At 31.4% G+C, this 15,602-nt stretch overlaps 1 protein-coding gene across 2 annotated transcripts in view; it reads right to left on the reverse strand.

The window, feature by feature from the left end:
- Nucleotides 1-5,685: 5,685 nt before the first annotated feature.
- Nucleotides 5,686-15,602, reverse strand: part of LOC139485694 (apoptosis-inducing factor 1, mitochondrial-like) — a 43,656-nt gene continuing 33,739 nt past the window's right edge. Inside the window, exons 16-18 of one of the 2 annotated variants that reach the window (XR_011655366.1) lie at nt 15,177-15,308; nt 6,106-6,367; nt 5,686-5,965 (exon numbers count right to left, since the gene is read on the reverse strand). Coding sequence is in view for 1 of the 2 variants with exons in the window: in XM_071270337.1 (XP_071126438.1) it covers nt 6,239-6,367; nt 15,177-15,308 (261 nt within the window). In the remaining variant the exon portion in view is untranslated. Of the gene's footprint in view, nt 6,368-15,176; nt 15,309-15,602 lie in introns of both variants that reach the window. The other variant, XM_071270337.1, reaches the window with a different exon arrangement.

Raw genomic sequence — 15,602 nt, forward strand, 5'->3', positions numbered from 1 at the left:
ATTTACGCATGAACTGTTCTACCTAAGCTTCCCAAATTTTAATATGTTGTTACTGATGACAAAATGGAGGTCAAGTTCAATAATGGCGATTTTGACTTTTACCGTTCAGGAGTTATGGTTCTTGAAAGATTGAAAAATGGAGTTTCCAGTCGTGTCCGTGCTTTTAAGCGTGAACTGTTCTACCTAAGCTTCCCAAATTTTAATATGTTGTTACTGATGACAAAATGGAGGTCAAGTTCAATAATGACGATTTTGACTTTTACCGTTCAGGAGTTATGGTTCTTGAAAGATTGAAAAATGGTGTTTCCAGTCGTGTCCGTGCATTTTCTCATGAACCATTCAAACAAAGCTTTTCAAATTTTAAGATGTTGATAAACTGATGACAAAATGGAGGTCAAATTTGATATTGACGATTTTCACTTTCACCATTCATCAGTAATGGTTCTTGTGATATTGCCAGGACACAAATAAATATTAATAAATCCGGTTTGCTGTCGTTGTGACAGCCTCTTGTCTTCTGTAGCTCAGTCCATATCATAAACTTGGATATGTATGATGGCTAGTTTCGTAGCCGAGACATTTTTCACACATGTGGTTCAATTCTCTGGGTACAAAGTGAGATTAATTATCTGTAAATTAGCACACCCCAAAAATCATTTCATAATGCGGCTCCTAGTGGTAAAAATCCCTTTTTTTCACACAACAAGGCTTGAAAATGTAATAACAGCATGGTTCTTACACATTTATTCTATGATAAAATGAACCCTGCAAGACAGACATTAACATGTACACCTTAAAAATACTCCATACATCAAATATAGTGGCTGATAAACTGACATGCCAACAAAAATCTACCCATGAATGATCAAAATGGATTTAATGAAACCTGTCAGACACTTATGATCACCTTACAATCATTCCATACATAAAATATACTTGACCTATTGCCAATAGTATCTGAGAAATAGACCAAAAAACAAAAACATAACATTGTCTAATTAACCATGAAAACGAAGTGAAGGTCAGATGAAACCTGCCAGTCAGACATGTACACCTGACAATCATTTTATACACCAAAGTATATTAGCTTTATTGCTTCTAGTATCTAATGAAAAGACCATACCTCAAACACTTAACATTGTCCAATCAAATTTTACCATTAAGAATTTCAAACATAATTATCTAATATAACAAATGCACAGGTTATGTTATGTTATTTACTAATGTTAATGAGGCCGGGATAAGGTACCGGTACTAGATGCTTTTAAACTAACAAATGTACAATTTCAATAAAATATGATAAATTAAAAAAAAAACCAAACATCATGGTCATGGTCAGACGAAACCTGTCAGTCAGACATGTACAACTTACAGTTATTCCATACCCCAAATATAAATAACCTATTGCTTATAGTATCTAAAATATGGACTTGATCATGTTACGTGAAATGAATCATAAAACGCACATCTGGCGGACTGAATTATAATCCTGGTAACTTTGATAACTATTTAACTTTAATACCTTGATCACTGTTCCATGAAATGAAGTTGAAGTCATGTGAACATTACCTGAAGGACATGCAGAGCTTGCAAGGAAACTATATACCAAATGCAGTGATCCCGTAACTCATATTAAAGAGTATTTCACCTTAAAACCAGATGCTCTGCAGGGCGTAGCTTTATACGACCGCAGAGGTTGAACCCTGAACAGTTGGGGCAAGTATGGACACAACATTCAAGCTGAATTCAGCTCTAAATTTGGATTGTGATTAAATAGTTGACACAGCATAGGTTTCTGACACAGAATGAATGTGTTCTAATGAACTTAAAATTTTTGTTTTCTCTTAGAGCAATTCACTATGTTGTTGAATATTAATCCTCTCAAAAAAATGTTTGAAGAAATTTTCTTTTTTATTTATGAAATTTCAAATGAGAAAAATTGAACCCAATTTTTTTAATCACATTCCCCTTTCCCTTATTCCAAAACTAATCTAATTAAAATTTCTAATGGAGTTTGCAACAATAACTACTCATTTAAATACATCATAAAATATTAAGATGTAAAAAAACTGCTTGTTATCACTGAATGGTAAAGATTATTTTAATTTATCAGTTGGTAGTAAAAAGTGAATATACATTGTATATTGTATATAACAAAGATTTAAGTTGATTCTGGACAAAGAAAGATAACTCCAATTAAAAAAAATCTTGCTATTGCACAATATTTTGCAATTAGATATTTCTTGCTTACTATTCTGGACAAAGAAAGATAACTCTAATTAAAAAAAAATTTGCTATTTCACAATATTGTGCAATTAGATATTTCTTGCCATTGCGCAATACTGTGCAATTGAAAAGACTTGCTATTGCACAATACTTAATATAATAATTTTGGATCCTGATTTGGACCAACTTGAAAACTGGGCCCATAATAAAAAATCTAAGTACATTTTTGGATTCAGCATATCAAAGAACCCCAAGATTTCAATTTTTGTTAAAATCAGACTAAGTTTAATTTTGGACCCTTTGGACTTTAGTGTAGACCAATTTGAAAACAGGACCAAAAATGAAGAATCTACATACACAGTTAGATTTGGTATATCAAAGAACCCCATTTATTCAATTTTTGATGAAATCAAACAAAGTTTAATTTTGGACCCCGATTTGGACCAACTTGAAAACTGGGCCAATAATCAAGAATCTAAGTACATTTTTAGATTCAGCATATCAAAGAACCTAACTGATTCATTTTTTGTCAAAATCAAACTAAGTTTAATTTTGGACCCTTTGGACCTTAATGTAGACCAATTTGAAAAGGGGACCAAAGGTTAAGAATCTACATACACAGTCATGACAGTTAGATTCGGCATATCAAAGAACCCCAATTATTCAATTTTGATGAAATCAAACAAAGTTTAATTTTGGACCCTTTGGGCCCCTTATTCTGTTGGGACCAAAACTCCCAAAATCAATACCAACCTTCCTTTTATGGTCATAAACCTTGTGTTTAAATTTCATAGATTTCTATTTACTTATACTAACGTTATGGTGCGAAAACCAAGAAAAATGCTTATTTGGGTCCCTTTTTGGCCCCTAATTCCTAAACTGTTGGGACCTAAACTCCCAAAATCAATACCAACCTTCCTTTTGTAGTCATTAACATTGTGTATAAATTTCATTGATTTCTATTTACTTAAACTAAAGTTATTGTGCGAAAACCAAGAATAATGCTTATTTGGGCCTTTTTTTGGCCCCTAATTCCTAAACAGTTGAAACCAAAACTCCCAAAATCAATCCCAACCGTTCTTTTGTGGTCATAAACCTTGTGTCAAAATTTCATAGATTTCTATTAACTTAAACTAAAGTTATAGTGCGAAAACCAAGAAAATGCTGATTTGGGCCCTTTTTGGCCCCTAATTCCTAAAATGTTGGGACCAAAACTCCCAAAATCAATACCAACCTTCCTTTTGTGGTCATAAACCTTGTGTTAAAATTTCATAGATTTCCATTCACTTTTACTAAAGTTAGAGTGCGAAAACTAAAAGTATTCGGACGCAGGACGACGACGCAGACGCCAACGTGATAGCAATATACGACGAAAAATTTTTCAAATTTTGCGGTCGTATAAAAAACAGCAATTTTTTTTCAAGCAGTCCCTGAACCATGAAGATCAGGTCAAGGACAATGGCCATATGACAGATGAAAATTTGCTAAAAGAAATATTTGCATACGAGCTATGCAGCATTCAAGTATAGTAGCTTCTGAAATCTCAAGCATCATACAAATGGTTTACTCCAGTGCTGCTGGATTGTAATGCCTATGTCTCACATTCTGCAACAAAAATTAGACAAAAATAATTATCATCATAACATCACCATACTATAAGAGGGTTTAGGACTTTGTTGTCTATCCAAAAACCGGTTGAAATTGTCTTGATTCACTAGATTTGTACTAAAATAACTACTATTAGCACACAAAAAAACATAACCGACACAAAATCTTAAACGAAGTGTGATAAAAGTTACTGAAAGCAAGTTAAAAGCCTGATCTAACTGTCTCTGTATTTAATTGCAGTAAACTAAATGGTATGGGTCAAATCTATTGACAGAACAAACTAGACTTGAAAATCAGTTTTTACTTATTCTCGCTTCACACAATGCATTACGGATTGAGAGCGAGATCTTGGCCCAGAGTTTGAATAATGTACCACAGTTAAGACGAAATGTCTCCCTCAACACTATAACCTTGTCCACTACAAGTGTACAGCATGTTAAAAAATCCAGCTCAGCATGTAGTTTTAGTAAAAAGCAGAATTAATAATCATATTCCATCAACATGTGCTACTCCTGATATCCAGGTGATATTTACCACTGGAATATTAAATATCAATATATTCATCAAAGCCCAATTTCAACTATTAACCAGAATTTTGTCAGTTACCAAAGATATCAAGGTTTTTTCTCATGCACTGAAAAAGAAGTGTTTTCTATGATAGTGTATGAATATTTAGGATTTAGCATTAAACTCTCCACAAATAGAATCTAGTGACATTCAGATCTTTAGCATATTAGATCCTATATATACCGGTACATTATAACATTTTTTATTTCACTAAGAAATTTTTTTTTTACAATAAGAATGCCTATGCCACCACACAAGATCTTATCTGTCAAAAAAGATACAAACTATATCTTTAACTTTTTTTATCATAAAACTTCAAACCTCTAAATGTGTCAGTACACTGCAAAAAGTACATTTACATGAAATTAAGTGTGAGAAGAGTGTGAACAAGAACAAAATATGTGCAAATGATTGTAATTCCAGTATCTTTTGAGATATTTCAGTTCAACAGTTACAAGTAGTACATACTCTCACATATCATGCAATTTTATTAATCTAAATGATTTTTAGGGTTTTCAAATAGTAAAAAATGCACATAATCACGTCTACAAAAGAAGTGAGCATTCAGTAGATATAACAATCAAATTCAGGACAGCAATGTTCAATGAGATATGAATATATACTGTATTTGTTCTACATTGTAAACACAATGAGTCAGGCTTCTATTACAACTTGCTTTCCTCAGGGAGACATGGTATTCTGACTCAACAGACAACCCGTCTGCTCTAAGTATTAAATGTTGATTTCTCTGTCAGCAGCAAATTCCAATTTTAAAGTCTTTGGTATAATCCAGTTAGGAATCATCCCAAGACCTCCTGCACTTAAGTAGAGAACAAGATCAGTGATATTGGATAGAGGATAAGTGACAGAAATAAATTGCAATAACTCATCCTGACCTTCTGTACCAGAATTTGGTCTTTATAGAGTTGAGACATCAAGTACAGTTCTTCCTAAGGACCATGCAGAGGGTGGTAAATGGGTTGTTTCAAAATCACTCCAAACAATTGTCACATTGTAGACCTGTATTTTGCTCAACAAAACTAAATACTTCAGAACTTTTAAAAATTTATACATATAATGTTGAAACGCATAAAATATAGATATTTCAACAAACCGCACAAAACTTTTAATGTTATGATGTCACAGTTATGTAAATATATGCACTTTAATGAATATGAAAAAAAACTGAATTTATGCTGTTTTCAATTTTTTTTTTTTTTGGCTCAAGCAATATGTACTTAAAAGAAACAACAAAATTATTTTACATAGGCTTTATTATCACTATTTACATAGGCTTTATTATCACTATTTACATAATCTCACCAAATATGAAGTTGTTTCTTCAGTGGGTACACATGCTTTTCAATCAAAAAATGTACTTTGAAGTTTGTAACAATGAAAACATGAAATAGAACAAAATATAAAAATTTTGTCATATTTTTTTGCAATGCAAATTATTTTTACTTTTTAAACACTTTTCTTTAGTTTTTTTGTGGTCAATAATAGATCAAAAAGCCAGCTGGTTACTTTCAAATTTGCACTTGTATTTGGGCCAAATAATAGCCTTACCTTACTGTCATAAAACTTATCAGTAAGATTATCTTACACAGATTCAGAAATCAACCAATCAAAATATTGACTTTGAATATTTGGAGCACAACTTGTGTACTCTATGTTCTGAGTAAAGGTTTATAACAGAAAGGCCTTATTGCCCCAACTCATTACAATCTTAAATGACTTCTTGTCGAGCATCCTTATTTTAATACAAAAACAAGTTAAATACAAATTCTTCTATATCACATGATTAAACAATTTGTTCTATTACTAATATCCTATGTTATGACTTTTCTTGAGAAGATTCTTGTTTATTGTCTATTTTTGGCTTAGATGGTTTATATGAGCGGAACAATAATTTAGATAGTTCATATGGATCTTCTGACTTTATTTCTTTGCTTTTCTCTAATATCTGAAACAAAAATTAAAATACATGTTAATATTGTAACCAAAATATGCTATGTTATTATCATACGGTCTGATTTGTAATAATCGATTGTACCACAGTTACAGACTTCATTACTATATGTAATTCTGCTCATTTGACCATTATTTTGGGACACTATCCCTATTGACATCCTTCACCAATCACTTTTACCCTGATGGTATAAGACATTTTGTTATAATATCCAGTAATTATTAACAAATAGGGAGACAGTTTATTGTTAGTTATGTACAAAGAAGTGTTGTGTAAACATGTAATACTTTCTATTTAGTTTGGTCAGGTTGTTGTCTCTTTTAAAACAATTTCCCCATTTCCATTCTCAATTTTATTTCTATTTAGTCTAGCTATTCCCACAACTGTTTTTTTTATAAACCGTTTCATACTAATTTGGATGCATGCCAAGTATGGACCTCTTTTTGAATGTATTCCATGTGCTTTGTTATCTACTCCAATATTGCCCAATGGTTTATTTCCTAAAGTCTATTCCATGGAATGGTTGTCGGAGGTTAGGTTTCGATTTCCAAATTCCACAACAAATAAGATACAACTGTCTTTGTGAAGTAAGGACAAGGTATGATAAGAGGCGTTTTTGGCCCCCTTCCCAAATAAGTTTATATATATACAGGGATGGGGTCGATTACTTTAAAATGTAATCGATTAAATTACAATTACTTTGCTAATAAAATGTAATCGATTACATTACAATTGCACCCTATTTCATATGTAATCGATTACATTAGATTACTTTTCTTTATTGTAATCATGATTACTTTAGATTACTTATGATTACATTGTATATTGCTATATCAAAGTTTTTTTATAACTTTTTATCCGCTTATTTTGGTGATTTTTTTTAAAAGCCTTAATTTATTCATCTTTTAAAAGAATTTATAGACAAGACAGTTACAGTTACAGTGTAACATGTGTAATTTGATAAAATAGCTATAGACAAGTGTCCTTTCTCTATGTAAAAGATGTAACTTTATTTTTAACTACAAATTGTAACCAACTGCCTAATTAACAAAAAAAAATGAAAATAAGGAAAAATTAATTGAGTATAGTTTTATTGTCTGTTGGGACATAATTGACACATCCATTAATGTTTTTTTACAGGTGTTAATCACTACTTCCATTTTTTTAAACAAACAATGGGTGGGCTTGGGTATTAAAAATTTATTGTCTTAATAACGATATAAATAAAGTTAAAATTGGTTGATTGTCATTATTTGTTTGAAAATTTTTAATACTTGATCTAATTGAAATTAATAGAATTATTGTCAGGTGAAAACACAAAACTGTTTTGTAACTTAAGAAAGATTATACATTTCTCTTTATATTAAGCAACAGTTTATTGTATTGATGAAACTTCTGATGTCACCTACTGTTACTATGCATATTGTTTGCAATATTTATGCCATATGTTTACACTGTACATGTACAAAATGTACTTGTTTTTACTGGTGAGCCTTAAGGCTAATAAAGTTAATAAAGAATAAAAATAAGAAAGCACATATTATACACGAATTTATGGAAAATAAAATTCATTCAATTTTGTCAATAAATGAAACCTGGTTTTAACTTCCATTTTGAATTAAGTGGGCTTATATATTTATGCCAACCATCAAAGTCAAATAGGAACTAAATGTTTTCTGCATTTGAATTTCAATGTATTTATGTAAAAATATTGGGTAAACTAATATGAAATTGGAGTTAATATCAGAAGTTTTCAATCAAGGAAAACAAATGCTTTCAAGGCATATTCTTGTATCATAAGAGCTCAATTTCACAAAGAAAGATTTGACAGTAAATTTCTTTTTGTAAACTGTTAAAACAAAATAAAACACTTGGTTATACAAATTTGTTATATAGATGATCACATTAAACAAGGTCCCATCATTGTGATTACTAGTTTCATGATTTTTCATTCAAGCTTTACATTTTCTTATTTTCATCTTGTCTATCAAAAACTATTTTCATATTTATACAAGATTTGGAATCATCAAGTAATCTTATGAATGTAATCTTAAAGTAATCTAAAAGTAATCATGATTACACCTGTTTTTTGCCATGTAATCGATTACATTACGATTACTTGTAATCAGAAATGGCATGATTACTGATTACATAGGATTACACTGCAAAATGTAATTGATTACAGCTGATTACGATTACTGATTACGATTACCCCATGCCTGTATATATATCATTGATAGTCTTAGGATAAAAACTCTTAAAAACTGTGTTTTTTTTATGTTCCGGTGAAAGAAAGGTTGCCTAGCAACGGTTTTAATAAATAGCCAAATTATCACATATGCATTGCTTTCTTATTACAAATAAGCATAATTCAAAATAGTATTGTCTGTTTAACAATAACTTGAGTTTGCAAAGGAAAAGTCACTTCAATTTCAGTTTAAAAAAATGCTTAGCAACAACCTAGCAACAAAAATTTTGCCTAGCAACGGTTCAAAAATTTGTAATTTCGGCCATATGAGGTATAGATATAGCAATATTTAAAGATTTAGCTACCGTAAATGATTTTTCTTTCGTATATATGATGTCTTGGTCATCATTTTTTTCTCAAGAAAATGAAATTGACCATAGCAACCTAAAAGTTGCTTAGCAACAGCCGAAAAAGATAGAAATCAAATTGAACTACAGAAAAACAGTTTTGATTTTTAATTGTACAAATTAGAGTACAACCAGGTTTATAGAAATGTTAAACATGCAAGAATAACTAGAAGTAAGAAATGAAAGTAAGTCAATTGTATAGAATGCTGATATAAAGATTAGCAACCAAAACAGTGCTTAGCAACGATTAAATAATGGTGGGTTTTTTTTGTATACCGAAGTAGGTTTTTTGGTATCATATTTATATCTTGATGAAGTAAATATTAAATCATATGCTGTTACAAAAAACAGGGTTGAGATCTCAAAAAATATTGTTTAACCCCGCAGCATTTAAGTCAGGAGCCTCTGACCTTTGTTAGTGTTTTATGATTTTTCATTTTAGTTTCTTGTGTATAAATCGGAGTTTAGTATGACGCCGAATATTACTGAACTAGCATACATATTTGATTAGGGACCAGCTGAAAGATGCTTCAGGGTGTTGAAGTTTCTCGCGGCATTGAAGACCCATTGGTGGCCTTCAGTTGTTGTTTGCTCTTTGGTCGGGTTGTTGTCTCTTTCCCCATTTTATTCTCAATTTTAGTATTAGATAAAAGATAGCTATCAAGGAATTGGTCTGTTTAATAAAAAAAAAGCATAAATAGAAATTATATAAGAATGTGTCCCCAGTATAGTATACCATGAAAATGGGGCTGCATCTCTAATTTGGCATTAAAATAAGAAATATCATATCACACGGAACATGTGAAGTAAGTTTCAAGTTGATTGGACTTCAACTTCATCAAAAAATTACCTCGACCAAAAACTTTAACATGAAGCGCGACAGATGGACGAACGGACGGACAGGCGGACGGCGGACGAACGAACATACGGACGCACAGACCGGAAAACATAATGTCTATAAATGGGCCATAAAAACTTCAAGTTATACAAGAAGTGACAATTATTATTCATAAATAATTGTGAAAGTTATGAATATAGCATTTCACATTTACATGATGATTACCGGTACATTGAAAAACTGGATTACTATTGAAGATTCAGTATCAGATTTATACAGTATGTAGATCAAATATGCATAGCCTATACAATGCCATTGTTTGTCACTTCAATAATCGTACACTGTGAACTTTTTAACACTTAACACAATATTTTAAAGAAGGAAATGCTTAAAAAACAAAGTTCAAAATGTTCGATGAGGTCAGGCTTCAAGACGATAAAAACTCATGAAGATATGTAGACGAAAGAGGCATGAACATCTTCAAGCTTCTCTACAAATATATTATTTCTACGATATATATCCTGAAATTAGCACATTGATCGCCAGTGTAAAGAATCATGTGCAATCATACCACATCTCCTTATCTTATCCAAAATGTTTTGGTTTTTTTAATGAAACAGTTATTGGTAAGTAGTATTTTATACCTAAAAACATTTGAATTTGATAAGAAACGTAGACACACTTCATTAAAGACCATTAAAGGGTCTTGGTGGCCGAGTGGTCTAAGAAGTTACTTCTGTAATCCCTAGCTAGTCAACGAGGGTGCGGGTGCACTCGTTTTCAACCTGAATTTATCCTTTTTAAGTTGATCTATTTATTATTTTTATTCTGAATGTCTGAATGTCTAACCAAAAGGTTTCAATTTTCAAGATTTGCAGCCGATTTCATTGAGTGTGTAGCCAAAGGTATAGTCTTTAGTAAGCTTGCTTGTTAGCTGAACCGTGAAGTCATTATTTTGTCAGGTTTACTACCCTCTTTTCGAAGTAGCATAGTCCATCAGATAGAAAGATTGGCAATCTGCTGAAGTAGTATATTCTTAAAGGAGGGTAGTTAACCTGACCTAACAATGACTTTATGGTTCATCTTACTAACAAACAAACTAAAGATATTACCTTTGACTTCACACTCAATGATGTCGGCTGTAGAAGTCACCAAGTTCAACCTTTCCGGTATTGAATAAATATTTAAAATTACTAAAAAAATCTTATTCATTGCATTAGGGACATTTAACTGTAGTACTAGTAGTGCAATTTGTGTCTTCAGTAATATATATATATATAGCATGTGAGAGGGAAAACAAGTTCAACTACCGTTTTTGGTGAATATTCAACAACTACCCTAATTGTTTTTTTTAAGTACCAAGAAATATTGACTAAGTCCAAAAGCCTGACATTTTTAGAATATTTGAAGAATAACAAAAATCCGGTGGCAATGCATGCTTCAATTAGGTGTACAATAAAGGTATTAAAGGTATTAAAGCTGTATCTCTAAAACTGTAGGATAACCAAGTGGTGGATCCAGAAATGTTCATAAGTGAAGCCCCACTGGCTGCCTAAGAGAGGGCATGATTTTGTCAAGCTTCAGTGATTCCCTATATATAAGCAACCATTTTATTTCTCAAAAGGGGAGCCGGTCCCCCTCCCCATCTGAGTCAATTGAATGCTACATGTGTACTTTTTTTTATGGTTACAGCTTGTCAAAAGGGGAGCCGGTCCCCCTCCCCATCTGAGTCAATTGAATGCTACATGTGTACTTTTTTTTATGGTTACAGCTTGTCAAAAGAGTGCTCTGACACATGTATAAGAAAAATCATTAGTGTACCGATATATGAAAAGGCTGGAACACATAATTTACAGTATTGTATAAGTGTAGTCAGAGACATATATACACAGAAATTGGCAACTGTAACAGTGGTCAACGAAATCTAATCCACGTCACGCATGTTAAAAGACTATTTGTTTACCTGATTGAATATACACTATAGTATTGCCGAGTGCTTCTGTTAAAATAAAGTTTCGGTCATGGTTAAAATAATATGTCAGAATTTGTTAATTTTTAAAAAAACAATTGCCAAGTAATGATCCATTTAGAATTCACCTCCGGTAATATTCAGGTGATCGGAGGGCAATAAATTGCGTAATCGCACACCTGTGAATCAACAGTCACAACTCTATTAAGGACCTAATTACCGGAAAATCGGACACACACAATTTCACAAACTATTGCAAAGATATATGCCGTACCGAAAATTTTCTTGTAATAACAATTGAGCATTACCAGATTTGAAATTTTAATTATGAAATGCATATCATATAACAATATTTTTCTCAATAAATGCTTAAAGATAAATATAACATTTCAAGTATTTTTATTAGAAAAGAATCTGATATAATTTTCCCATTGCTTTTCTTGATTATCTATCGAGGTTATTCATCCCCGACTTGATTGCATGTTCTAAATTTTATCGACGAGAATCTCATTCTGGGCCGCGATCTTTAACGGGATTTCACGGAGTTGCCAATCTCTGTGTATATATGTCTCTGGTGTAGTTAACTTATTTTCAGTATCAACTGCTCTTAAATTTACATGGAATTATGTTTATAATTACATTTCATACTTTAGATTCAGCATTAATACTGTTTGCACTGATGCTTAACGTTTTAGTTTAGTACTGTATTTAGATATTTTACTATTAACAAGTCATAGTATCTATAGCATGTACGAAAGTATAGACAATTCACATATACTTAATTTAAACCAATAGATATGTAACATATTTTTCTGTAGATGGTAAAATAGAAAACTTCAAAGTGCAAAATATATAAATTTTGATGAAATGATTTTCTTCAGAACTACAAAAAGGGTTTGAATATATTGTGAATTTAATATAAAATTCATTTGTAAGATTTCGTTGAATATTTGAAAATAATAATGAATAAAAATTAATTCACCATATACTCTGTATTTGGCTGCATAGTGTTGGACTATTTTGATTTATATGGGTCTAATTTCACGTACAATATATTTCTTTAAGAGAGTGACATGTCTTGATGACTGGATACGGCGTAATACTATCCGTACGTGATATTCTGATCGATTATGTATCCCGGAATAATTTCTTACCCGTGCCGTTCCCTATGACGTTTTACAATGACTTGCCAAAATAATGTAAACAATCGGATTATTTTTCAAATTTTTAGACATGAGCGCCAACGTAGACCACCATGATATTTTGTATGGAAAAGATACAGAAGAGTACCGTTGATGGTTAAAAATTTCAAGATGGTCTACGTTGGCGCTGATGTCAAATTTCGTCTCCGGACTTGACAAAATTGTAGATTTCTTACACTTTTCGTCGGTTTAAGCCTATTCAATGTCTAAGTTTGAACATATTTGAGTACATAACACCTAAAAATAAGGTTCTACAGGGACGAACAGATATTGAAGTTCATTACACAAGCGTGATGGGATTCAACTTTAAAGTTTAAAAATTCTGGAAAAAGGGGGGCCAAAAACGGCCCTTATCATACCTTGTCCTTTGCATGCATCAAATGGTCATCCTTGGTTTAGTTTGTAATTTTTGCTTTTTTGTAGTGTCTCGTTTTAATTGTTTACATCTTTCATGTTGGGCATTTTATAACTGACTAAACAGTATGGATTTTTTCATTATTGATGAACTAATTGTGATATTAATTGCGTACATCCAATTCTTGTGGATAGTTGTTTTATAAGTAGTCTTAATAAATCTTCTTATCTACATACAATCATATATGATCAATGAAATAATGTCCAAAAAGAAATTTTCCTTTCTATCCTCTCCATTTATTTTAATGGAGTACCCCATTAAGGGGGCTCGCGGGTATAAATCAATATTTTTTTTTAACTATAGGATTTTGCTATATTTTTCTATAAATAAACTTTATCATATATGAAATAAAACAAGAGGCTGTCACAACGACAGCAAACCGGATTTATTAACATTTATTTGTGTCCTGGCAATATCACAAGAACCATAACTGATGAATAGTGAAAGTGAAAATCGTCAATATCAAATTTGACCTCCATTTGGTTATCAGTATCAACATATTAAAATTTGAAAAGCTTAGATTGAATGGTTCATGAGTAAATGCAACAACGTGAATGGAAACGCCATTTTACGATCTTTCAAGAACCAATACTCCTGAACGGTAAAAGTCAAAATCGTCATTATTGAACTTGACCTCTATTTTGTCATCTGTAACAACATATAAAAATTTCAAAAGCTTTGGTTGAATGGTTCATGAGAAAATGCACGGACACGACTGGAAACACCATTTTTCAATCTTTCAAGAACCATAACTCCTGAATGGTAAAAGTCAAAATCGTCATTATTGAACTTGACCTCTATTTTGTCATTAGTAACAACATATTAAAATTTGGGAAGCTTTGGTAGAACAGTTCATGCGTAAATGCACGGACACGACTGGAAACTCCATTTTTCAATCTTTCAAGAACCATAACTCCTGAATGGTAAAAGTCAAAATCGTCATTATTGAACTTGACCTCTATTTTGTCATCTGTAACAACATATAAAAATTTCAAAAGCTTTGGTTGAATGATTTATGAGAAAATGCACGGACACGACCGGAAACACTATTTTTCAATCTTTCAAGAACCATAACTCCTGAACGGTAAAAGTCAAAATCGTCATTATTGAACTTGACCTTCATTTAGTTGTCAGTAACAACATATTAAAATTTTAAAAGCTTTGGTTGAACGGTTCATGAGTTAATGCACGGACAACATTTGATTTTGCCGTACATTCCCAAATCAATAACTGACATTTTTGTCACAAAAATCCAGTTAAAAATGGGGTCACCGTTCATTTAAGCTCACAATCTGCCTCCAAAAGAAGCATATATTTTTGTTAACATCCTTTTTTTCTGTTGAACTAATAGGAGAAATAGAGGTAATATCGAAATAAAATAAGATCTAAACTACAGAAATTGCTTAAATTTTACAATTATTTAGTTATGTACAGCTTATTTGAAAACAATAATAAGAAATCTAGGTCACAGATGAGTAAAAAAAAATATTTCAATTTCTCAATGATTTTTTCAATGATGTAAATATTTTAAAAGTCATCTGTGGCCAAACCAAATTGATTTGTTTGGGTGATTTTCGTACCATATCATAAGGTATTAACTAATAGTGTAATAAATAAAATTTGTAATGCAGAAACAAATGTTTAATATTTTGCTGAAATTTTTGTACCAGCCAGCCTCCTTAAGTCCGGGTAATAGCTAGGTTTCACCAGTAAATTAAATATTATGCCATGAATCAGAATCACAAGATTTTCAGTTACAATGATACAGTATTTTCTAAACTTACTTGTCTACAGGTAGATACTTTTCCTCTACCAAATACATTCCACAGAACAATACCAACAATCTGTTTATCTTTGTAATAAAACACTACACCCTGGTAATCTTCTGTGGATTTTAAAGCTGGAGGGTTTGTAGTCTGTAAGATAAAGTAGAAGTTAACAAACTGAATTAAAGACTATTGTCAAAGGGTAAAAAAACTCAAAATGATTCAAACAACTGTGTGTGGAGAATAATCTATTGAAGAATTGTAGTAAAATCTTCATGAAACATGTCATACTCTTAGAAATGCTGTGTTGAAGATTGCTCAATTGACTTTTTACTAAACATATTCATTTATCTATAGAAATTTGCTTCCTTTAATAAAAACTAAAAATAAAGAATCAACAGTAACATTTTCTCTAACAAATAAATAAGATCAATGAAATTTAAA

This window comes from Mytilus edulis, chromosome 8 (assembly GCF_963676685.1).
Source record: "Mytilus edulis chromosome 8, xbMytEdul2.2, whole genome shotgun sequence".
Classification (NCBI taxonomy): Eukaryota; Metazoa; Mollusca; class Bivalvia; order Mytilida; family Mytilidae; genus Mytilus; species Mytilus edulis.